At 36.5% G+C, this 27,199-nt stretch overlaps 1 protein-coding gene across 1 annotated transcript; it reads right to left on the bottom strand.

The window, feature by feature from the left end:
* Nucleotides 1-658: 658 nt before the first annotated feature.
* On the bottom strand, nt 659-24,990 carry LOC116293318 (uncharacterized). Its single transcript, XM_089035963.1, has 27 exons — nt 24,895-24,990; nt 24,033-24,344; nt 23,488-23,607; nt 22,682-22,880; nt 21,955-22,097; nt 21,316-21,561; nt 19,926-20,182; nt 19,390-19,498; nt 18,418-18,762; nt 18,056-18,082; nt 17,452-17,569; nt 16,882-16,953; nt 15,581-15,652; nt 15,380-15,451; nt 13,859-13,930; nt 13,316-13,387; nt 12,815-12,886; nt 12,434-12,505; nt 6,895-6,966; nt 5,229-6,274; nt 4,520-4,638; nt 3,550-3,715; nt 2,690-2,756; nt 2,291-2,492; nt 1,813-1,971; nt 1,477-1,650; nt 659-1,266 (listed from the first exon to the last, which is right to left on the bottom strand). The coding sequence occupies exons 1-26, from the start codon at nt 24,986-24,988 to the stop codon at nt 1,522-1,524; spliced, it is 4,434 nt and encodes a 1,477-aa protein (XP_088892089.1). The 5' UTR covers nt 24,989-24,990; the 3' UTR covers nt 659-1,266; nt 1,477-1,521.
* Nucleotides 24,991-27,199: the final 2,209 nt, after the last annotated feature.

Below are 27,199 nucleotides of genomic sequence, written 5' to 3'. Positions count from 1 at the left end.
ACCCACGACTTCGTACCCACGACCCACGACTTTGTACCCACGACCCACGACTATTAGGCAAACTCAGTACAAACACTACCCACAATAATGAGTTTTGTTTCAAGATGGCCGCTTATCTCACACATCAACCTTCTCGCTAAATTTTCCGACTTTGAGAGGAAGTCTTTGAATCAAACATTTGGAATACCTGTCTTTAATTTAGTTTTGGGATTTTTGAAGCAAGACGGCGTACTCTTTTTGTAAAGAAATTTGTCAAGAAAAAAAGTTGACTATTCGTCGCTTTTATTCTGCTATTTCATGAACTATGTGGACATATTTTTTCAAACGAACTGATTTTAATTAAGCGCTTCAAATCATTGTCTTTTCTTATAATATATAAAATTTAGCTTTACACAACGTATTTAAGTTTTAGATATTATTTTACATAGATTATAGTTCATGTTGTTCTTTTCTTATAATATATAAAATTTAGCTTTACACAACGTATTTAAGTTTTAGATATCATTTTACATAGATTATAGTTCATGTTGTTCTTTTCTTATAATATATAAAATTTAGCTTTAGACAACGTATTTAAGTTTTAGATATTATTTTACATAGATTATAGTTCATGTTGTTCTTTTCTTATAATATATGAAATTTAGCTTTACACAACTTATTTAGCTTTTAGATATTATTGTACATAGATGTTAGTTCATATTGTGAAGCGCCATTGGACAGAAATGGAAATGACGCTATGGGGAAAAAGGCTTATTCTGCTATATAACGTATTTCTTTTCTACATATAATTATTTATATCCTATTCATACGTAGGTTTTCGCTGAGAGAAAGCACTCGATTCAGTTGGTGTTTAAATGCAGTTTGCTGATACACTAAACCAGAGACACGAAACCATATTTTCTTTTGTCTTTGGCCGATTGTTGTTGTTGTTGTTGTTGTTGTTATTGAGAAGACTTGTATAAACATCCCACATGGAACCACAAAAGAAGCTAAGAAACCTTCAAGAGTTCATCGACTTCAAAAGCTTAGAATTTCAATTTAAAAGATAAGAGTTTTCACATAGTGACTTCTATAAGCGTGTTTTGATTGGTTGAAAACGATTGTACTCCCTAAAGATAGTGAGCATGCATGTGCGAACTAGCGTGCGAAAACTACATGTAGTTTGTCTTTATATATTATATAACGTGTAAACAGCCTTTTCCTTGCTCTTTGGTCCACTGTATTTACTCTTTCGTGTTCCTGTCACTTCAATTTCTCCATCTGTTACTGAAGGGAGAAGAAAAAAGATGTCTAAAGCTATTCGTTATTAGTTTGTAAACAAAGACTTTGTGCACCAATTGACTATCCTGTTATAAAGGATGCAGATGGCTTCACGGCAGTCATTTTATGGAGCAAGAGAGCAGCGCTTTTTTTCTAAGAAAAAAGCCTTTTCTACGAAAAAAAAAATGCACTATTAAGCTAACGCAAAACTTCTACCTTGAAAGTCCTCAATACAATACGTTATTTATGTTGTAACATTATTTAACATCGTGTTTCCATTTCTTCGCGGTCATCATCAAACGCAGACTGTTCAAAGAAACCTCTGATTTCCGCCATTTTTTGTCGCCATTCAGAAGATTCCTGAAAGCACATCTCAATCACGTCACTGACCTGAAAAAGTTGCAAAAATTTCCACTTTCAAATTACAAGCTTTCAAATTCAGTTCTTTCTGAGAAAAATTGCACTTGGGTTTGAATGTCTGACCAGATTTGGAGAAATTCAAAGATTCTTATAAGATGATTGAAATTCAACAAACTCAAAACTCAAACTTACTTCTTCAAACTTTCCACTGTGACCACAAATGATCATCATTTCTTCAATAAGGTTACCGACTTGATTTATGTCTGTCTTGTATGCCTGAGCAGCCCTTGCGGTTGACTTAACAATTCTTGCTTTGTCAAACCCACCCAAAATCGCACGGATTTGTGGAAACTGGAAATTTATTAATTGATATATTTTGTTTTTTTTTTGTAGAAACAAAGAATATACGAAAATATGGATGACTCTAACGTTATCTATACTTGAACCACCACACCACACCACACCACACCACACCACACCACACCACACCACACCACACCACACCACACCACACCACACCACACCACACCACACCACACCACACCACACCACACCACTCCACTCCACACGACATCACACGACACGACACGACACGACACGACACGACACGACACGACACGACACCACACTACTGCAAGTCATTGTTCATCACATCTGCACCGATACCTACCCTACTGCAGGCATTATGCTCAATCAAGATGTTGTGTGCAGCGACATCTCCATGACTAACACCAGATATGTGGAGTTTTTCAACTGCCTTAAGAACGTCTAGGATTACCGCGAACAGCTGATCAACCCTGGCAATAGATTCTGAGTCTTTCAGGAACTTGATGAGTGGGATATAATTCATCGAAAATCCAAAGCAAATCACACTGTAAAACAATTGAGAGTTTTGTCAAGTAAGAACTTGTGCACTATACGAAGCAATGCCAATTGCAGTATCAAATGTCTCTAATACAAAATTCACTGTTGAAATGTCATCCTAGCCCGTTATCGCTTTGTTAATGTGGTCACCCACTTTGCGATGTTAAACTCTTGATGTTGAAATCTTAACTGTTCTTAGTCTTACCTACAGTTTGGCGAAAGCGGTATTCCAGGAATTTCGACGTTGTTTGTTTCAATTTCAATATTTCTTACTGTATTAAATTTTGGAAAAAGAAATTATCAGTTAAACTTTAAGAGCGTTACTACATATAATGATACAATCACTAGCTTGTATTCTCTCTATACTATATTTCGAATCAATCTATAGTACTTATTCTATATATTATTTATTCATAATTCCCATTTGGTTTATGTTTCTAACCAATATTGTAGTAACGCAGATAGATAGAAATCTATGTGCGTTAGTTTTTCTGATTAATTTAATAACAAAAGTCAATCTTATAAATATTGTAGTACTTATTATATATATCATTTAAAAATTCACATTGTACATTCAATTTATATATTTTTTGGAGGGCCGTAGTTAGACAACTGTAAAAGGTTATTGCGTTTCCATCTTGAAATAAAGTCGTATTGTATTGTATTTTAGCATAAATACACAGGTGTTTATTGAAAATCTCGCCAGCTGATAGGTCGAGAAACTCAGATTATCATGCACACGATAATCACCTCCAGCAATAATCCAAAATGGCGGGCAGCCGCTTTGTTGCTGTTACTGGAATAAAGTGTCTGTTATCTTCTTTTTCTTTCTTTCTTTTTTTGAAAGAATCACCTGTGTATTTATACTAAAACAATTATTCACCTCAGGCTCAGTGAATATCGGTAATAATAACCTCAACTTTGTTTCGGTTATTATTCCCCGATATTCACTTCGCCTTCGGCGAATAATTGTTAAGTATAGTTCCGATCCCTTAAAGAGCGGGTGTACAACTATTAGGATTAAATATATATATACACACAAGAAGTATATTTATTGATTCCTACCTATGGTATGCCATTTATAATTCATCAGGTTTTCATTTTCTGTTCCTTTGCTCAACAGCTTCAGAAGATTGACCTCTCGAATCCAATTGACATGGTTTTCTGGTAGGAAACACTTCAGTAACAACAAAGACTCTGAATCATTCTTCTCCCAGCACGTCAAGTAACCCTATAAAGAGAACAATTTCATAGGCTTTTTTCAAGAAATTTAAAATAGATTAGTTTATTCATTTTTGTAGATCTTTTACGGTTTTCCTGCCAAACCTTAATCGTATAGATTTTGTCCCTAGAACCTGGTCATGTGGTCCAAATAATGTTATTAATTCTCTTCCGGTCCGGTATCCTAAAAATCTTTCAAACTTGATTGCGATGAATTTGTGCGCGTTTCGGTATCCTGGCGTAAGACTTACGTCATCCAAGCGCGCGCACGGGAAAACCGATCGTTAAACAACGAAACAATTTGTAAAAGAAGTGGAAAGGTAAATTGAAAAACAAATCGAGTTCTTTATCGTCCTAATGGCGGTTCAATAGGGAAATACTGTGCCTTAGGTCTTGAAAACGGACATCGGCCTAACGGCCATGGTCCGTATATTCAAACCTCGGGCACATTTTTTCCCTTATCTGCACCTCCTGGGCTGTAAATAATATATCTATATTTTAAAGTTGTCTATATTTCATAACTAACGTTTGTTGAGGTACATGTTCTGATCCCCCATTTCCTCCAATTACCAAATCCATCTCCTCCAGGGGCAGATTCAGGATGTTTTTCTAGGGGGATGGGTGGGGGCGTTGCACCATCCAGGATTTTTGTTTGAGGAGGTGATGCACCCTTTGTTTACAAACTTAAACACCAATAATGCAGTAGGCATAACCTCATATAGAGGAGTGCACCCCTCCTCCACTAGATTCACCCCTGTCCACTACCTCATTCCGTGAGGAATAATTCTGAAACAAAGGGAATATCACGCCTTACCACTCCACTGGTATCTTTGTCCGACTGGAGTACTGTTGACACTTCATTTAGTATAAGGCTTGCCGGAATAGTAGATACTTGGGAATCTTGCTTTTTCATCTCTGTAGCCTGCGATGTCACTTTTTAGGGGGGGAAACCCTGTTAGTATTTTTATCTAAATATCCATTTCACAGGAAACTCACTTCAAGCTAATTTAGAAAAGAACAATGAAATCGGAATTTTGTGTTTAGAATCATCATCTTCATCATTACCATAACCATTATCATTATCATTATCAACTTAACAAATAGACATCAGTTTTTTATGTGTCTGTCCTCTTATTGACAATAAATTGCGTCATCACATTATCAAAGTAGTTACGCTTCGTGGATCCGCATATTACTTTGACAATGTGATGACGAAATTTATCGTCAATATTTACAATAACAAATACGATAAAAACTTCTCATTTTTTGTGATCAAAAAAAACCAACGGAAAGAGCGCGCGCTCGTAGACGTCAGCTTTATCTGTCTGTCCTCTTACTAATGGTAAAAAATAGCCAATCAGCGCGCGAGAAATTTGTAAGTTATTGTAAAAATCATAATCATCATCATCATCATCATCACCACCACCATCATCATCATCATCACCATCAACCACCACCATCATCATCATCATCATCATCATAATCATCATCACCACCACTACCATCATCATCATCATATTTACCTCCAGTCGATGCAGTGTTTCTGTGATTACCATTCAATGACCTGATCATGAAATAGCTAATGAACTTCTTTCTTACATCAGCGTTAGAAAATGTATAAAGTATGGGGTTGATTGAAGAGTTGACTGGTAAGACAAATACTGCAATCCAGACATAAGCAAGACCTTGAGGATCGTGGAAATTGCCGGTGAGGGAAAGCACCCCCATGATGATGACTGGCATCCAACAACGAAAATCAGTCAGGATGATAGCCATTACTTTCCATGCCATGGCTGCCTCTTTCCTTGCGTTCTTGGAATTGGTCTTGGCTGAAGATCTTTTTACCGTGACGAAGATTGCAAGATATGCAAAAAATATGAAGACGAAGGCAGCAAAGTTGAGTGCAATGAAGATGCTAACTGAGTATTCCCAACCGGCCAGACGAGATGTGGAAAGCTGCAGGGGAAGACAGACTGAAGAACGCCCGTAAAATCCCATCTCTGCATCCTCATCGTAAAAATACTCGAGCGAAGTTGTTGGCAAGAAAGTAATTATCAGTCCGAAAACCCACACGACGAGGCAAATCACCAAAGCACTTTTGTAAGAGAGTTTTCTAAACTTCAAGGGATAAACAATCGATTTTAGTCGATCGGCCGTAATGATGGTTAACATCAGAACAGATACTTCACTGGACAGCATAGAAAGTGCTCCAGTAAACTTGCACACATTCCCGTTCCTCCACTGGAAGTCTTTCGTGAAGTATACTTTTTGCCACTGTGCATCTTTTATTGCAATTATCAGGAGATACACACCCATCAGGAAGTCAGAAATGGCCAGGTTGGTAAGCAGAAGCGACTGGACTCTATTGTCCTCGCTTAAAGAGAGTCGCCAGACAACGACACATATATTTCCCAAGAAAGCCAGAATCCCAAGAATCCAAATGCAAACTCTTGCAGCTTTGTTCTTCATGAGATCGTCACAGCTAGAAAACTCATGTGCCGGGGCGTCACAGTAGACGTTTGGTGCGTATCTCTTTGCGTAGCAGCAGAGCATAAAGTAGTCAACCTCCCTAAAGAAAAAAAAAAACAACAGAAATAAAAAAGAACATGCGTTTCAATTAATTATTCCAGGCCACGAAGCTTGCGGGCTTAGATAATTTAGTCAGTATGCAAAGAATGCTGGCCAAGGGTCCTGTTCGAGAAAGCACTAACTTGCAGTTGTCAGTGGTTTCTTATTTTTTCTTTGTTTCAGTTAAATTTTTAAAAGTATAAACCTACCAAATAGTCCCCTTCACGGTTCCCTGCGACATCTTGAAAGGTAGCCGGGCCTTTGCATCGAAGCGAGACGAACGTTGAGCTTGCAACGATAGAGACCTTTTTTAACACCTTGGACAATTATTCACAGGTCTCTAACGTTGCAGGCTCACCGTTCGTCTCGCTTCGATGCAAAGGCCCGGCTACCTTTCAAGATGGCGCAGGGAACCGTGAAGGGGACTATTGGTCCAAAAATGGATACAAACAATTCTGAAATTAGGTTAGAATAATCTATTTGCCCGTTGTTTTTGGGTTTCAAAACCGGCACTTAGTATACCACTAATCACTAATATACCACTAGTAGCTCAGCCAATCGGAGCTCAGGATTCTTGACAGACCATTGATAGTTTAATACTAAAAGTGTTTTCCTACTTACAGAAATTTGAGGTTCTCCATATCTGAGAATGTAGTTTCCGGTACAACTGCAAACTTGTTGTGCTGAAGATGCCTTCACATGAATAATAATAATGATAATGAATTAATATTATGCTAAATATTTTGGAATGTTATTCAGTAATGAAGATGAAAATGAAGATGAAAATGATGATGGTGGTGATGATGTTGATGTTGGTGATAATGATGGTGATGGCGGTGGTGATGATGATGATGATGATGGTGATGTTGATGATGGTGATGATGACGATGATGATGATGATAGTGATGATGATGATGGCTATGTATGATGGTGATGTTGATGATGATGATGATGGCGATGTTGATGATGATGATGTCGATGATGGTGATATTGATTATAATGGTGATTAGATGGTGGTGGTGGTGGTGATGATGTTGATGGTGATGTTGATGATGTTGATGATGATGCTGCTGCTGCTGCTGATAATGATAACTATTACTAGGATTAGATGATGGTGATAGTCATAATGATGCTAATTCAGTAATTAAGATAGTAAAGGCCATGAAGATAACGATAACAATAAGTACAACAACAATAACGATAACAACAATGTCAATTATAATGGAATAATCGTGCTTAATTTGTGAAACAGTGCTAAATTTATTTTGCATTAAACAGTACAAAAAATAGTGGAGTGTTTATTATAGAGCGTTTTCACGTGTCGTCACATAGGCCATGTGTGGTGTATTTGTGTTTTATTATGTACGATCGTCATATATAATTACATGTCAATCAATGCAAATCTAACATTTCCTCCCTTCTTAGTTATGAATCACTGTGATAGAAAAAATAACTCAATAATAATGTCTCTGAATGTTCATATCTCTTATGACTGTCCTAATATTGTTCATACATATAACGTTTTGGTGGGCTTCTGTGCCTTGTTGGGTATCGATGTCCTTTGCCTTGTCCTTCTTGCGTCATGTTGCTCTTAGCGGGGGTAACTTTCTTGCTTGTCTGGGTTGTGCTGACTGATGGCTGTTCTACTGCTGATGGGCAGACATCTTCTGCTGGTCTTGGTTGAGGGTCGCTTTGATTTTCATCATGCTTCCTTTCTTGGATTTGGTCTGTGTGCCTTCTCCAATAACTTCCAGCTTCTGTTTTGACTTCATACATCAATGGTCCTAGTTGTGTGTTGATGGTTCCATTAACCCACTTGTCTTGTCCTCTGTAGTCTCGAACTGTCACTGGCTGTCCATCATCAAACAAGCGTATAGGTGTTTTCTTCTCAAGTGCTTTCTTCATTTGTTTCTTCTGCACTGTGCTTTTTACATCTGGCTTCATCAAATCCAGACGTGAACGTATGTTTCGACCAAGGAACATTTTGGCTGGTGTTTCGTTAGTGGTAGCATGAGGTGTGTTGCGGTACATCAGTAGGAAATTTGCTATCTTCTTGTTTAAAGAGGCTGATTCTGATTTCATTGACTTCATACTCTGTTTGAAGGTTTGCACGAATCTTTCTGCTTGTCCATTCGTTGCAGGATGGAACGGTGCTGATCTAAAATGGTGAATCCCATTGCTCTTCATGAATGTTTGAAATTCCTCTGACGTGAATTGCGGTCCGTTGTCAGAAACGAGCTGCTGTGGTACGCCGTTTCTTGCGAATACTGAGCGTAGTACCTCAATAGTGCTTGTTGCTGTGATCTTGTTCATTGGAAACACCTCTGGCCATTTAGAGTGTGCGTCGACTATAATCAAAAACTGTTTGTTCATAAATGGTCCAGCAAAATCGATATGGATGCGTTCCCAAGGTGAACTTGGCCATTCCCAGGGGTGGATGGGTACCTTTGTTGGGTTGTTTCGTACTTTGTTACAACCAGAGCAGGTTTTGGTTATCTGTTCAATTTCGGAGTCGATTCCTGGCCACCAGATGTGACTTCTAGCGAGGGCTTTCATTTTCACTACGCCTAGGTGAGTTGAATGGATGACCTTCAATACTTGTTTCCTTAGGGTGTCTGGAATGATTACTCGTATTCCCCACATGAGACATCCCTGATACGTTGTGATTTCATCTCGACGATTGTAGTACGCCAGTAGTAACTTGTCGTCTGGCTTAGTTGACCATTCAGACATGGTCTGTTCATAGACTCTACTTAAGATCTTGTCCCTTGTTGTCTCTCGCCTGATTGTTGCGCTTGTCACTGGTAACTGTTCAAACTGACTTAAGTGAAAAATGTCAACAGCTTCTTCCTTTTGATCCTCTGGGGTTACTTCGAACGGTAGTCTTGAAAGGGCGTCAGCGTTAGTGTGTCGCTTAGTGTTCCTATACTCTATGTTGTAAGTATAGCCTGATAGAAACATAGCGTATCGCTGTAGTCTTGTAGCTGTGGTCACTGGTATGCCTTTGGTTGGGCTGAAGATGGTTACTAGTGGTTGATGATCCGTAACCAACGTAAACTGTCTTCCGTAAAGGTAGGTGTGGAATCGTTTGATTCCAAAGATGATTGCTAATGCTTCTTTGTCAATTTGAGAGTAATTTTTCTCTGCTTTCGTTAAGGTGCGAGAAGCGAATGCTATTGGTCTTTCTTGTCCATCGATGATATGAGACAGAACTGCGCCGACTCCATATGGTGACGCGTCGCATGCTAAGCGGATAGGCTTCTTGGAATCATGATGACACAATACCAAATCTGACGTGACCATCTCTTTTACCTTCTCGAAGGCTTTGTCACATGCTTTCGTCCACTGCCATGCTTTACCTTGTTCCAGTAGCTGGTGGAGTGGTCTCATTACCGAGGCTAGGTCTGGTAGAAATCTGTGGTAATAATTTACGAAGCCAATGAATGCGCGAAGCTGAGTGACATTCTTTGGTGCTGGAGTATCACGCACTTCTTCTCCTCTGTCTTGTGTATGCCGTGCTTGTCTATCTTGTGTCCACAGTATTCGACCTTATCTTGGAAGAACTGGCATTTGTTTAGGTTGACCTTGAGTTGGTACTGTTGCAGACGGCTCAACACACTATCCAGATTGTTAAAATGTTCGGTATTGTCCTTACCAGTTATTATCATGTCATCTAGGATACATTGGACTGATGGTATTCCTTGCAGAATCTGTTCCATAGTCCTCTGCCATATTGCTGGTGCAGAAGCGATTCCAAACAACATCCGGTTGAACTGGTATAGACCCTTGTGCGTATTCACAGTTAAATACTTCTTTGAGTTTTCTTCCATCTCCATGTGTAGGTAGGCTTGCCTCAAATCGATCTTTGTGAACTTTTCTCCATCTGTTAACGATGCGAACACATCTTCTATCCTGGGTAACGGGTACTGGTCCACTGCAAGCTGGGGATTAACTGTGAGCTTAAAGTCTCCGCAGATTCTTATTCTTCCGTTTTTCTTGAGTACAAGAACTATGGGTGTGGCCCATTCGCTTGTTGCCACCTTGGATATTATTCCCATTTTCTCTAGCTCGTCTAATTCTCGCTCCACCTTTGGTCTCAAGGCATATGGTAGTTGTCTGGCTTTCAGAAATACTGGTTGCGGTTCCTCTTTGAACTTTAATGTCGCCTTGATGTCCTTCACTTTTCCAATTCCTTCTTCAAAGACTGTTGGATATTTGTTTAAGATATTGTCTAGTGCGTTGTTGGTACTTGCAGGTTCCTTATTCAGTGTTAACACGTTGTTTATCTCTTTCCATTCTAACTGTATCGCTGCTAACCAATCTCGGCCAAACAGTGCTGCTGTGCCTCTCTCGACTAGATATAATTCGAGGTTTTTCTCTTGATTGTTGTACTTTACCTTGACGCGTGTGATTCCTAACGGATGAATTTTTTCTCCTGAGTAGGTTTTTAAAACAACTTTTGTGGGCTCAATTTTAGCCTTGCCGACTTGCTTCTCAAATTCATCTTTAGACATAACTGAAACTGCTGATCCTGTGTCAAGCTCCATTGATACTTTCTTTCCATTAATATTTAATGGTAGTTGAATAGGCTTAGTTTTCTTCTCTTTTATCGAATTAATGTCTAAGCTTCCTACGGGAAGTTCATTGTCGCTGTCCGACTCGTCTTCGCTATCGGCATTGTTATCGAGGGCGTGTACATTCCGGCGTGTATGGCGGCGTGTTTGTTGTCTGCGTTTAGCTAAACATGCTTTCTCGATATGTCCTTTCTTCTTGCAAAAATAACATGTAGCTTCTCTATGTTTACATGAATTAGATGAATGGCCTGGTTTATCACATCTAAAACACGTATTATCTCTTGGTTTAAGCTGATTTTCGGTTGGTTTTCTAGGCTTTGCTTTAGCTATCTTGTTTACACCAACTTCTTTGTGCTTACCTTGTAATTCAATGGCGTCTTTCGCGGCCATTTCCATTGCTACGGATATTGCGATAGCTTTTTCCAGTGGTAACGTAGATTCTGAAAGCAATCTTTTCTGTATTCCGGTATTACGGATTCCACATACTAATCTATCTCTGAGTGTGTCGTTCAGGTTATCGAAGTTGCAGTGAATCGCCAACTTCCTTAGTTGTGCTACATAGTCGTTTATAGTTTCTCCTTCGTCTTGCATTCTTGTATGAAATCGGAAACGTTGAGTGATTACAGACGGTTTAGGCGATAGTTGTCTCTCCAAAAGGTGTACGATGGTATTATACTCAAGCTCAGAAGGCTTTTCTGGAGCTGCTAAATTTCGTAAGAGATTATAAGTTTTACTTCCAAGTAGCGTAAGAAGCGCGGGAACTTTCTTCTCTGTTTTGATCTCGTTGACTGTAAAATATTGTTCCAAACGCTCGATGTAGGCACTCCATGTTTCTGTAGCTTCGTCGAATGGTTCTATTCTTCCATTAAAGGCCATTTTTGTTTGTGAAAACCAAGGAAATCTCACATTATTTCAAGAAGAAGTCCTCCGAATTTTTACGATGTGGCCATCCTCGTGGCCAGTAATTGTGGTGTATTTGTGTTTTATTATGTATGATCGTCATATATAATTACATGTCAATCAATGCAAATCTAACACCATGCATGTTGGTGTACAAAAAACTATATATTTTCTATCCACGGGAAATTGAACTTTTGAATGGAAATTGAAATTTTTGTGCAAAAGCTATGCAGAGAGTTTCTATTGTTTGGTACACCAAAATGGCTGCCGTGTCACGTGATTGAAAGGCGCTATTTTTTTATTGTGGTGCTTTATTTAGGGATTTTATGTCAGAGGACATAGACACGCTCGTGCAAAATCGCTCAAATATCTTAAAGCAATATAAAACGTCTGCCTATGTTTTCGTATGTGATATAAACCACTCTGGTAGCTGTAAAGCACTTTATAAGGAAGAGAAACACTCGGCTACGCCTTGCGTTCCTTCCTAAGCTTGTTCCTCCTTTGCTCTACAGCTTCAATAGTATTTATGTCACAGTACAGAGACACACAAGCGCGTTTTGTATTCCTTAATCAAATAGTGTTAGTTACGTAGTACTGTTTCACAGATAAAATATTTGACTCCAACAACGACAATGGTAATAATAATGATGAAAAAATATAAACATAACAAGTGGCCAGGTGCTTACATTCGATCTAGAGAACGAAGCCCTCGAAATGCACCTTCTGAGATTTGCTTGATTTTATTGTCATTTAAGAAACTAGGAATTAAAAGTGCAAGAGATTATATGTTAATATACGTTAATATTAATATCAATATCAATATCAATATCAATATCAATATCAATATCAATATCAATATCAATATCAATATCATTATCAATATCAATATCATTATCAATATCAATATCAATATCAATATCATTGTCAATATCAATATCATTGTCAATATCAATATCAATATCGTTTATATTCATAAATAATATATTTCAACATAACCGGCTTTTATAAATATTATTCTTTTTGTGTTGTTGCGTTGAGTCTTATTTTTATCCTTGAACAATACTTACAGAACTTTAAGCTCATGTAGATTTTGAAACACGTAATCTTGTATTTGCTTGATCTTGTTATCTTGTAGATACCTTAAAAATACAATACATCAATTTATCGAGGGTTAAAGATATATAAAAAAGGAAAAAAGGGATAAACTATACATTACTGGACTTTTTGTGTTACATTAGACACTAACAAGGTAATCCTTGTACGTAAAGGTAATAAAAACAACGAATAATATAAGGAAGAACAAAATCAGCGAAGAGAACTGAACTTGGGGGATAATATCAATCACGTGACGTTTTGGAGTTGATTGTGGGCATTCATAGCGAAGTCAAACCCTGTCAAAATAAAACCCCAAAGTATTCTATATTCATATTTCTACTGATTGAAACCGGAAATTAAGATACATATGCACCCCCCCCCCTAAAATTTCAATTCCTCCCCAAAAAAGTACATAATTGTGACATAATTGATGGCAAATCATTGCAGAACTGTCGATGTTAACAAGTACTTACAGGTATTGCAGCTTGGAGTTTCCTCGGAAGTGTTTGACGTTGATATTGAATATATAGTTAGATCTTAAGCTCCTTCATGTACGGGAAAAAAAAAAAAAAAAAAAAAAAAAAAAAAAAAACAACAACAAAAAAAAACAAAAAAAACAAAAACAACAAAAAAGCAAAAAAACAAAAAACAAAAAAAAAAAAACAGCTGAAAGTCATCACTTAAACCATTGTCACAAATTGAAAAAATACATACAACGTTCTGGTGATCTGAAAGAATTGCGTTAGTCAATCAATTACCAGAAAAAACCTAGATTGACATAAATCCTTGCGAGTTAATCAAGACGAAAAATGTTTACACGAGTCGCTTCAATGAAAATAATCCGTAAAATGTCATGACTCTTCTTTTGGTCATTGATTGCGCTAGCCTGAGTATCAGACCCTGATGCTCAGGTTACTGATAACGGTGCATGTAAAATTGAGTCTCGTCAGATCCTATAACTTTAGGAGATGATGGAGTACTTGACCAACTTGATAATATAAAGATTTAGTACTCACAGAACTTTAAGATTGACCAATGTGTGGAAGGTATCAGGATGAATTTGATCGATTAAGTTTTCTGCCAGGTCCCTGATAATGCAAAGTCAGTAACGGCCATATGCTAATGTCCCTTTCACAGTTCCTTGCGCCATCTTGAAAGGTAGCCGTGCTTTTGTAACGAAGCGAGATAAACGGTGATCTTGCGATGATACAGACCTTTTTTAACACCTTGGATAATTATTTCACAGGTGTCTATCATTGCAAGCTCACCTTTCGTCTCGCTTCGATGCAAAGGCACGGCTACTTTTCAAGATGGCGCAGGGAACTGTAAAGTGGACTATTTAGTTGAACATTTTTAAGCAAATGTGAAAGCTCACCCAGCTTCATTAACAATGGAGCATCCTTTTCATATTTCTGCTTGAAAACTTTCGAATTTTTTTATCCAGAAAGGAGAAATATATAACAATAGACCTTGTTACCTTGATACGGCAGCCTTCTAAAATTATGGGATGCCCAGGGAGCAAACGTAAAAAATATTTTTTAAAACAAAGAGCAGGCTAATTTTTTTCAAATGCTTTGACGCTCTTGTGTTTTACCTATCGCTCTAGCTACCAGCAAATCCAATTTGTTTTTGAATGTATTTCAAATTGGATAACTTAAAGATGTATAAAAAAAAGAAAAAGACACCCTGATAGCTGTGCTGTCTCATACCATAATCTCTTAGTGAAAACAATATAATTAAAAAAATGAATAAATATTCAGTGAATGTTCTGTTCTCAAAAGCATCCTTAAATTATAAAATCTCTGCAATTTTTGTAATGATTGATGGATGAATTAATTCTCGCCCCACATGAACCCGACTTACAGGCATTAGTACATTGCTATTAACGAGCTTGTCCAACATAAAGCATTTGATGGAGTCTATGCAGGATTGTTGTGTTAAGAGGAAATTAATGGCAAATTAATAGCAAAAAGCGCCAAAAACTGGACTTTCGTATGAGTTTTGATCCCAATTTTAGTTAAAACCTTTTTCAAACAGTTAGAAACGGATGTACTGTGATAAAATGCCTGTTTGAAGCGGTATTATCAATTGTACAAAGATGTTTTGCTGCATTTGTGTTAGAATGCTGCTTTATCAGGCTTTTTTTATAGAAAATATATGGGAAATAAGCAAATGAAGGCCTAAACCTAGTTTTCGAATAAAATGTTTGCTTTGGGTTAACACTTTGATTCCACTTTCATCGGTCATCTCCACTTCCAAACAAGTTAAACTTTCTGAATAACAAGATTTTAGCCTTGTACAACAGCCTTTCTTCAAGAAAATAGTTTTTGGTGCTCACTGCTTGAATACGAAAAGAATTCTCTCTTAAAATATGGTTTTCGATAAACAAATACATAGGTGAGTTTCCATCAGTTGTACTGTAGCTTTGCCATGGCGTCAATAGATTTCGGTATGATGTAACGAGTAGCACCCCAGGCAATAATGAAACACTGAGGTTAGAGTTTGAAATAATTTGATATAGTGCAAGTTATACTTACAATACTTGTAGAGAGCGGAGTTTGTGAAAAGGCTCTTCGCCTAGACTTCTAAGGAAATTCATGTTTAGTTTTCTATATATATATAAAAAAAAAAAGATTAATAGGCAGACAGACAGACAAAGTAAAAGGTAGACAACGAGGCAAACAAAAATATCACATGATTTTTACACACAAAAAAAAATTCATTTTCGACTGACTTACATGGTTTGGATAGATTCTAAGGCACTGAATGCTTCGTCATCGATGTATAACATTTTGTTGTCACTCAAATCTCTAAAATGATATGTGAAAAAATTAATGTTTCACAATAATTAAATGAGTCATTAATCTTGATTTAAGGCAACTGCTTGCTATTAAAAGTTGGAATTGAGCCACAAGCGTCCGCCCGAAAGAAGATCGCTAAATTTCCATGACGACCACGCGAATAAATTTTTGGGTATACATTATAAATTTTTTATGCGCTCGTTATGAGTTTCAAGAGTGCAGAACGCTTACATTATCATATGGCTTTTTGCTATGCTTCTAAGGCGGATATTTGTTTTGCTCATATAAAATAAAAATAAAAACATTTCCTGATCCACCTTTTGTCTCTTACAGGAGGAATAAATCTAAAATCTAAAATCTAAAATCCCAACAACAGAATAAGTTATTTTGTTTTTGCTTTTGAACGCGAGCGTAGAAGATGTGCAGTGCCCAAATTTATCCATGCCACTTCCTATCAATTAGAACGTGACAATTAGTATATGTAATAGGACTCCATGCTGTCCAATTAAGAAATAATTGGACGAGGAAAATTCCGAGGACTGACAAAATTGGATGAGGCCGTAGGCCGAATCCAATTTGGCAATCAGAGAAATTTTTCGAGTCTAATTATTTCTTGATTTGGGAGCATGAAATCCCATTACCTATTAATTATATAGCTGCCTAATTAATCCCATATCAACAAGACCTGTCCAATTAATGATGGTAATTGAACTGAGTGGAGTGCAATTTGGAACAAAATCATACGAGTGATTACAAGATTGCACGACCGCGTAGCGGGAGTGCAATTTGTTAATTACAAGTATGATTTTGGTCCAAAATTGCACGACACGAAGTTCAGTTACCACTTAATCATATCCTTTATGTAATCATACACAAGAAAAAGACACAATAAAGAGTGCAGAATAATCAATTTAATGTAGTAGAAGAACTAAATGCGAACAAAAAAACATCTAATAAAAATTTTTGTTGATTTTTTTGTTTTATTTTGTTGTTTAAAAAAATTATTTTTTAGGATGCGATTAAGAGCTCCTAAGGATGCGATTTGGGAATTAATCGCACTCCTTTGAACCAATCAGATTGCAGGATTTGGTAGTGATTACAAAAAGGATATGATTAAGAATATAATCGGACAGTTACATATATGGGATTAATGAGAAGTTGTATAATTATAATAGTTATTTTAAAAATATATGTATCAAATTACAATAAAGACGTTCTTTTATTGTTGAAATACTTACATGTACTCTAACACTCTCATCAAGCTAAGTTCTTTCGATTTCATGCGATTAATGTTGTTTTTGAAAAATATCCTAAAAACAAACAAGCAAACATGCAAACAAACAAAGACATAGATTATTTCAATATTTTATAGCTTTATATTGTCACAACCATACCAATCTTTGAGTGCTAAGTGACAGAAGTCAGATATAAATATCCTAAAATACAACTGCCAATTCTGACTGTCATCATAAAATCTCAGCTATCTTACTGCATCAAAACCACCCTGACATACTGGTTTACTCTCTAGTAGTCCATATAGATTTGTGACACCGTAAGAGGTACTGGCTGACTCTCCGGTGGTCCTTTTAGATTTGTGACACCGTAAGAGGTACTTTCTAAATTTCTGGTGGTCCTTTTAGATTTGGGACAACCTAAAAAGCACAAAATTGCAGACCTGGAACCCTAAAAGGTATGACAGTCATCCCCGCTCTTGTCCAATTGGAGACCCCTCCCCTCCGGTGGTGGGGTGGGAGGATATCAAACTTTGCCCTGTTAGTTGGGACAGTATATAAAACTTCCATTCTTACAAGACTGCTGTATCATCTGGGATGTTGCCTGGTACAATAGACAGCGATTGCCCTTCGACAACGAGACGTTGCTTGTCACCAGAAGTATAAAAACATTTGCAGCTTGCAGGGCATTGTTCTAAATCGAAGTCAAAACATAATTATTATCAATAACATTAATGTGACCATCTTCAAATTTCATTACCATTATTTTCACGATCATTACGTTCAAAATTAATAGAAAACATAAGAAAACATAAGCAAACCCGATCAAATATATTATTCTAAAAATAGCATCAATGATTCTAAAAATAGCATCAATGATTCTAAAAATAGCATCTTCGATTCTAAAAATAACATCAATGAATCTAAAAATAGCATCAATGATTCTAAAAATTGCATCAAAGAGTGCTCATGATGGGGCCCGGGGATTCTTTCTGAGTTCGTTTTCCCTTGAATATCATCATTAATATCCTTCTCAATACCCACCATCACAGTCATTATTACACAGCACTACTAGTATCGCCACAATCATGTTCATAATTAATATATCAATATTATCAGCAATATCATTATTTTCAACATGACATATGTATAGTCCTATAGGATGCTACTTTTCACTAACCTGAGTTTTTGGTACCAGGAGGCTCAACTATAACAAAAATGAGAACATATTTAACTGTTAATCTTTTGGAACTAAACAAATGATCCTGGAATTGGCACACTATCATGATTGCAAGCCTTTTTCGCCAGGTAAAGATTTATCAAAAATGTTGTGAAACTCAAAATCACACGAAGTCTTTTCAAAATATTATTTTGTGATTTTATATAGTAGTTTTTGACATCAATGTCATCACTGTAGTGGCTAAAGTTTGCTGTAATAATGATAATTAGATAATTAAAACAAAACTAAGAACACGTTCAATTAGAACACTTAAGAGAGCATTTCACAATGTTCAAAAAATTAGAAAATTAAAATTTTTGTACCTCTTGCGGAATATTTGATCTTGAAACCACCTTTATACTTGAAAGGAGTTGTAGAATTGAACAGCATTGTGAGTGTGTTCGAACTTGACAGTATTCTAGGAATAGTTGAACCACAATATCTGCCAATCATTGGTGAGTGTTCACGTGATGGTCCGTCATAGACAGCGATGTAGTCCTCATTACAACGTGAAGTTAAATTTAATGCAAAGAATTCTGTAGAAAGGCTAACAACCATTCCCTTAGGCACTTTGATATACCATGTACATATAGATCCTGGAGGATAGGCCGCTGGGTACATGGGTGATGTAATCACCCCGGACAAGCTGGTTAAAACCATTGCACATGCTGTAGTACGGCAAAAATAAAATTCGTTTTATAAGAAAAATCATATGAAAAATAAACACTTCGTTGTTCAGTGCTGGCGTAAAGGATTGTTTCGGAAAAACGCTTTGTCTACATTTTTTGATCAATCCTGTAGCATCGGAACAGTCAACGTACAATATTAGCGCTTTGGCGATTTAGAAAGGAATATCAACTTGAAAAAATAAATGAAAGTTATTATGTCGACTATGATGCTTTAATGTGGGGGTTGTTTATCATTATGATAAAAACGAGGATGGTACATAATGGTAATGATAAATATCAAAATTATAGTGTCGTTCGCGCAGGATCCCTGTGCTTGACAAATTCCAGGTCCCCAAGCTAAATCCAAGATGGTGGACAAAATAGAATTCAAGTGTTTCGTCGTTTTAAGTTTTAAATTTGATTCCTATCTTCGACATTGTAAGACTTTAAAAGGGTGAAAATAACCAAAAAAAAAAAAAAAACATTCTTTGTTTACTTCCAAACCTTCCACTTAAGGTATGGTTACCAAATATGGATTGCCAAGCAAGCGAACAGCAATTGTTTTTGGGGAAACGTTTGACTGAACGATACTGATAATGATGATGTTGAATATATAATGTTGTCTACCTTTTTCAGCATATTGTTGCCAGAGTTTACAATATCCATCTGTAAATGATAAATCCCCGATTGCTATGAATCCATTGGAATTTGCCTGGAATTTTCCTCTGACGGTTACCTAACAATCAAAATTCATATCAAGTTTCTAATAAGACTTTTGAGGAGGTCAGTATAGTTTTGGCTATGATCATTGGTTGTCATATTGATGATAAAATACGGACATGCTAATTTGAATAATTTCACAAATTCAACCAATCATAATGAAGATAAACCAATGCAAATTAATCCAGACTTAAATCATTCATGTAGATACCATAAATCTTTGATTTCTTCGCCAACCGTTTGAATGAAACATTGTGATAGATGAAAATTAATAAGAAACCGATTCTGCCTCACTTCTGATTGGCTATGTTTTCTCTCTGCGTGATTGGTTAATTGTTAAAGTGGACCAGCTTTTGTGCCCGCACTCTAACCGCCATTACTCCCAACCAACTGAGCCAACCGGGTGGTAATGAAAATGATAAATAAATAAACAATGTTAATACCTTATACTTTGTTACCGTTGCTAAAGAAACTTCCCCTTTCTTCCACACGGGCACATCAGTAGCATTGTCATCTATCCACACTATTTTCTCTCCAATCACTGGGATTTTCTGTAAAACCATCAGTGACAGTGGGCCTGTTCCAATTATCATGTAAAGAAAACTCATGCACTTTGGTTTTCCTGTAGAGGATCGATTGAACAGCTGAGTCAACTCAGCCGTGCCATTAATGGCTGATGAGGAATTCATAAATTGTACCCCTAGAAATAAAAAAAAAATTCACTCTTACTATTTCATTTAATTCAATAACTTTAGATTTGTTTTATTTGATGATTGCTTTTTAACGGCAGACAGAAAATCACTGATGATTGAGGGGAAAAAATTGAAGTTCTTATTCCTTGTTATTAATGGGCGCAAGGTATGAGAAAAGGCTGGCTCACATCTAGTATGAAAGAGGATGTTTTTGATGTAATTGTGTGCTGTTTTGAAAATGTGCTGGATCACAGAGCCAATATACATGTATCAAGAGTTCCCCGCTACTGCTCTATCGCATGCCCAAGGGGTCAAAAAGTGGGACCATGGGTTGTAAAGATTACATCATTTTGGCAATTGTATGCTTGATAAGAAAAATACAATGAAAATATAATAATTTTTGCAACCCATGATCCCTCTCTTTGACCCCTCGAGAATGCGCTTAGAGGAGTAGCGAGGAAATCTTGATGCATGTATGCCAGATGGATTTGGTACTGGTACTAGTACTGGGTCCCTGATATGGGAATATGCTGGAAAACATTCTTTATCTGACATTATAGATACACCAAATTGCCAAGTCATTGCCGGGTTAATAATAGAAAATAGAAGCTGGGACCGAAAGGTATGCTGGTAAATGACATAATCATCCTTGCTATATATTTATTTGAAATATGGTATGTATATTTATGAACATTCCAAGACCTGTATCACTGGATATATCTAATTAATTAATGTGCTATTAAAAATACCATTTTTGGTCTCCGGTTCTATGTATTTGAGCCCGAAAATGATTTCACAATAGTCCCTTTCACAGTTCCCTGCGCCATCTTGAAAGTTAGCCGTGCCTTTGTATCGGAGCGAGACGAACGGTGAGCTGGCAATGATAGAGACCTTTTTTTAACACCTTGGACAATTATTCGCATGTCTTTATCATTGCAAGCTCACCGTTCGTCTCGCTTCGATGCAAATGCACGGCTACCTTTCAAGATGGCGCAGGAAAGTGTGAAGGGAACTATTGAGTATAGATGGTCCTTCAGAAATCCCGAGTAAGGAGATGCAACGTTAATAGATTACTCAGGCATGTACTATTCGATTTTTTCTACCTCATGAATCATTTCAAGTCCAATTTTTGCTGCGTTACCTTGTTGCAGGAGACAGTCAACATTGTTATTGACCTCGTAGTTTCCTTTCAGTGTACTTTTCAAGGTCTCCCACGATATGACGTCACCATTACCACTAACCCCTTCTCCTCCACATCCATATGACATGCGCAGTATTTCCCCTGGAGGAAATATATCTTTCCAAATATTAAGCCCGGTGAATGAAATCGGGTCATTCGATGCAGTGACGTTCGATTTATGGTTTTCCAAAGTAATGCGTTTTAGAACTAAAACGATATAAACAACATAATTCAGCGTAATTTGGAGACCAAATGCGTGACAAATTAACCTTCATTGGTAATTTGATGCTAATCGGGCAACCGCTAACGCGACGTCACTGAGAAAAATGAAAAATATAGCAATTGACATTTCATCTGAAGAAAACAGCCAAATATTTTAAAAAATTTGGTAAAGAGTTTTTCAGGGAATTTATCTTTAAACAATTATTTTTAATCATTTTTGTTAAGTGTCAACTTGTCAACTTGTTCAACTGAATCTTTATTTCCTTCCGTAGCGTAATAATATTTTCTTTGTTTTCAGGCTCATAAGATGCATTCATTTCCTCATTAACTTTGAAGTCATAATTAAAATCGTATATTGCATTATAGCTCCTTACATACCAGGTAAAATCTTTCCTCGATTCCAAGCTCTACCAAAGCTGTAAAGCTGACCGTTTATATATATTTCCCATACACCAGAAAGAGATCTCCACGTAAAACACAAATGGTTCCACATGCCATCACAGGTACAATATTCAGCGCGCCTGTAACGAAATATTAAAGTACTGTAATTTTGAAGCATTTATCTTGGTAACAACCACGTTTTTCTTTGGCCTATAACTATTACTAAAGCAGACAAAGGACTCACACTTAGACCATTAAACATTGTACTTAGGAACTGACAAAACAATATATATTGTTTTGTATATAATATTTTAAAAGCACGTTCTTGGAAAAAACATTCCATTGTCACTTCTTTTTTATGTTGCATGTTAAAAATAACATGGAGGTCACCGACTTCATTTAGTCATTAGATTTCGCAAAAGTTCACCTTTTTGCTACACAAACGCGTGAATACATAACGCAAAAATTGTAGCCTTCACGTTACGTTAAATTCTATTCAGATTATACAAAAAATATGTGATTGCGATTTATTCCAATCTTTTTTCACTGTAAAGTTAGAGTAATGAAGTACTTTTAGAATACGGAATAAAAACGAGGGGTCACTGATCTTGTTTCAGTGCTGATAGAGTGGATACAATTTCACTGCATAATTGCCACTTTTAACCGTATCAATTTTTGTCACCCAAGGACATTTCTGACCTTGTTTAAAACTAAAGACACTTACGAGGATTGGCCAAGAAGCACGAAGAGAACCTGGCAGTTTTCTTGCTCGATGTGTATTGTGGTATTTTTTTCTGTGTGCATGAGAGTTATTGAGAATCTATGAAGATCACACTTCACCCAGAAACAGATCGTGAATTGTCTTTGCAGGTCAAATATCCCTTGTGATGTAATGAGGACTCCTTTCAGCAACTGCACTGTTACTGAGGGGGAAAAAGATTTGTAACTCGTTTGACTGAATGCAAGAGAAAATGTACTAAGAGAACCACAGGAACTCCAATCATGACACAGGGTTCCCATTCGTGGCAATATCCTTTTAATCATCATAGGCACCGTTTGATGCTATTTATAGAATCAATTTTATCATGCATCGTTAGAAAGCATGAGCAAACAGCGAAGAGCGCGGTCAGGTGCGAAAAAAAACAAAACAAAAAATTGAATGAATGATTTAAAAATAGCATCAAAAAGTGCTCAACGTGGCACGGGGATTTTTCTCTTAGATCATTTTCTCTTGCCAAATAACTGAATGACGGAATGAATAAAGGAGTGAATTTGTGAATGCATGGATGTATATGTTTTATATGTTGTTTTAGTTTTTGCTATGCGCTTTTGCTACGTGCGCTATTGTAGACAACAGTCGCGAAAGGGAAATCGGGCAATATTCGTCCACCAAACAAAGAAATTGTTAGAGTATGTAAAGGTATCTGGGAACGATTAGTTTTATTGTCGCTACTGTTGTGTCGATCAACGCATAGCAACAAAAGCAGTAGTAATTTATTCTTTCAATGCATTTAGGTTAGAAACACCTACCAGGAATGTTTGTTGATTTTATTTCCACAAAGTTTGCAAATTTCTTAATTCTTTCTTTTTCAATAAACTGACTGCCATGTTTCTTCCATTCGCACATAGTATTGTTCATTGGGCAGGATCCTTGAATATCAAGGAAAGAACATCGGAGTTAAAATGTAAACATTGATGGCTTAAAAATCTAAATCGAGCATCGTACTCTCATCAGGCTCCACTTAGGAATATTTTTTTACGCTCATGTACCAGCAGAAAAATTAGTGTTTTTCAATTTCTTTGAGAAAGTTAAGAATTTGCATGTAAAATGAACTCAACGTGAGTATAATAGCATCGCTATATCTTAGCACCAATAGAACTCTTCGAAAAGCAAGCTTTAATATGATAACAAGAATTACTTCCTAAGAGATATTTTCAGAATTACGAGATTTTTAACGCGAGTTTTCCCGCGCAGTTTGATAATAACCTTAACAGAGAACGTGGATCGAAAAGTAACGCATGGCCAACGATGTCAACCTATTTATACGTTATAAATGTCTAGACTGGCTCCTTACGATTCATCACATAGACGTCGTTTGCTTGTATCCCTCCTTTTCCAGACTGACCGCATACAGCACTATCCCCGTGCCTAGAATACACGTGCTCCGCTGACAGGCTCGCTAAGCATTTCCCGCCTTTTTGAAGAGCGAACACCTCAAACCCCCGTCTATATGCAGCTCTTGCACATTTTGAAACGGCATCTGTTCGTTTCTTGTAGCTGCCAGTTAGGAGATCATCAATGCTCTCCAAGGATGGAATGTGGCCTGATGTTGAGTTGGTTGGATCCTTGAAACACCCAAGATGTTTTATCTTGTTCGGCAGGTCATCTATAACGTTTTAAAACACTCATTAATAATTCATAAGCTTATCTTCCAATTGGAGCCACCATACACGTCACGTGCATGGACCTTTATACGTAATAAAGTCCTCTTTATTAGTATTCAAGTGATTTTATATAAAGACACATGTGTCTTTATATAAAGACCAACTCGAATACTATGAGGATGACTTCATCAGGGATGAAGTATGCATCCAAGTTTAGATGAAGACTTAGAGCCTAATCAAGGTCATATATAGTCAACCCTAAAAATCTTTGACTAACGTGCCTGTCTTTGCCTTGGCACGCAATATCCAACGTGTGGGAGCTTCTATTGGATCTGGTTGCGAATGCCCGTGACGTCAAATCTCTATCGAAGTATAAAAATCCATACACGTGACGTGTATGGTGGCTCCGATTGGACCAAAATCTTATAAATTGTTCATGAGTGTTTTAAGCAGTTAAAAAACTCGTAGATCGTGTTTTAAATACTACATAAAACAACAATAATATTAATCTCACACAAATTGAAGAAAGAGAGGCGTTAACAGGGAAATTACCTTCTTGACTTGAAGACCATGGAATAATACTTTCACATGGCATGGAAATAAGAGACAAGCCTTTTACAGTTGTTAAGGCATTAATGGATCTCATTTCTATGTCAATTGAAATCTGCAAGAGAATTAAACCATTTATCCTCTCTGAATGTGAAATAATATTATCTGTTTGCTTAAACAACTGATTTATAATGCACTGTTTAAAAAGCATTGTTCAGGGGGACAAAAGTATAGGCTGTCTTTTTTTATGCAAAAAAAAAACAACAAAAAAAAAAAACAAAAACAAAAAAACAACAAAAAACAAAAACAAAAACAAAAAACAAAAAAAAACAACAACAACAAAACAAAAACAAAACAAAACAAAAACAAAAACAAAAAAAAAAAAAAAAAAAAAAAAAAAAAAAAAGAACAAAAGCAAAAAAAAAAAAACAAACATTGTTTTGTCCCTCAGAATAATTACTTTTTGGGACTTATTTCCCTTTCTCTTTGTCTTCTTAATTTAATTTCTGTCAGGCACATAGGCAGCCTAATCTCTGTTTCTGTCAGGCTTGAAGAAGAATATTTAAGCTAGGCCACTTCTAATTAACTCCTTTTTGGACTAATATGATAATGAAATGTCGTTTTTAATATAAAATAGGAAAATAAATTTCCTTCTCATTTATGATTCATTTTTCTCCATTGTTTTCTTTGCGTGTGCTTTTTGTTTGTTTGTTTGTTTTGTCTGCTTTTTGTGTCTTTTTTTCTCATAGTTTGGTTTGTTATATATTGTATTTTGCTTTGTACTTCAACTTTCCTAACTTAATTTCCGTTTGACCTAGCCATGTAGCTCGAGTAGCTCTGCTATTTCCTAAATGGCTGGCGCCCATACATATATTTTCCCCATCTTTACCAGTTAAATATATTAATATGTTACTATATGGAGTATTAAAAAAATGAATATGTTGTTGGTTTGCCTTTGCCACAACGAGGCACAACGAGGCAGAATCTTGAATCTTGACAGTTATTCGTCCGTGTCCGTGGAACCGGGTGAAAATATTTTAATACTATGCGAAATGTGAATTCTATAGAAGAGAAAACCCTTTTATGGTTTCCTTTTTTTTTGTTAAATTATGACTTGCCATTTTGCGCGAAAGAATAGCCGGGTAAGTAGAATGTTTTCCTCCGTAAACCTTTACACAAGGTTAGTAAATTTAGTAATGTACAAAGACAAATTATGGTTGTTCATTTAATTAAGGTATTAATTTCCTTAAAACCTTGTTTACTTGTTTACTGTGAACATCCCCCTCCCCCATAACGATGGAATTATTATGTTCTGAACGCGCAAAATCATCTCAAGATGAACGGATAATCAACTATTGAACAGATAAAAACAGTTATAGTGAAGATGTAATTGAAAAGCAAAACAAAAATATTACTAAACATATAGACGTGTAATATTTATAATTATCACCTTCGATGAATGCGAAAGCTCCACAATTGGTATCTGCACATAGTGTCGTCCTAAATCACCTATTTGGCCGAACACGATCGACGTCTTCCTTGTTAGGTCTAATAAGCAACAGTACATGGAATATGCTTTGCTTTCTCGCATAAGATCTTGTTTAACAGTAAAAGCGTCCAAATGTGTATATAATAGCTTGATATTGCCAATACTTCAGTATACAGATACAGTTTGGGGGGAACTCTCAGCTGGAAATAGCCAGCGACTCCAAAGATTGCAAAATAGGGCAGCTCGTATTATTATAAATAGGGAGAGTTCTCAGGAAGCTCTACAAATATTGGGATGGGTAGACTTAGCCAAGACAAGAAAAATGCATAAATGCATATTAGTATTTAAATGCCTTCATGGCCTAGTTCCTTCATATCTTAGTGATTTCTTTATAAGGAATAGTAGTTTTCATACATATAATACTAGAAGAAAAAATGACCTGCACTTACCTTTACCTAAATTAAGCTTAGGTAAGAAAACGTTTGAATATTCAGGATCTCTTATGTTCAATACACTACCTAGAGATATTAAGGATATTCCATCTTTAAGTATTTTTAAGAGTCGCCTAAAAAAGTATTACTTAGATTAAAAGTTTCGTTATTTTATGTATTGGTTATTTAGGTGGCTGCCTACTATTGAAAAATAAAGCTACTGCGTATACTCCTATGCAACGTCAATGACGCCATTACTTGAGCCCACGATGCGGCCCGCTTACTAAAGGCGCTCAAAACCTAGATTGACCTGACAAAATGTTAATGCGGAACCATACACGTTTTGAACTTCAACAAAGTACAACAGGGAAAAACCCTCACATTTTGC

The sequence above is a fragment of the Actinia tenebrosa genome, unplaced genomic scaffold, assembly GCF_029948245.1.
Source record: "Actinia tenebrosa isolate PJP-AT-01 unplaced genomic scaffold, QUT_ActTen_1.0 PGA_scaffold3__52_contigs__length_22856419, whole genome shotgun sequence".
NCBI lineage: Eukaryota > Metazoa > Cnidaria > Anthozoa > Actiniaria > Actiniidae > Actinia > Actinia tenebrosa.
Note: the sequence above shows the minus strand (reverse complement) of the source record. Positions and strands in the feature narration are given on the sequence as shown.

Coding starts and splice junctions, on each gene's coding strand:
- LOC116293318 (XM_089035963.1), bottom strand. CDS start 24,988: ATGAGATCCATTAATGCCTTAACAACTGTAAAAGGCTTGTCTCTTATT. Junction 12,506..12,814: donor CTACATGAGCTTAAAGTTCT/GTAAGTATTGTT, acceptor TTTAATTCCTAG/TTTCTTAAATGACAATAAAA. Junction 2,757..3,549: donor TTATAAATGGCATACCATAG/GTAGGAATCAAT, acceptor AATTTAATACAG/TAAGAAATATTGAAATTGAA.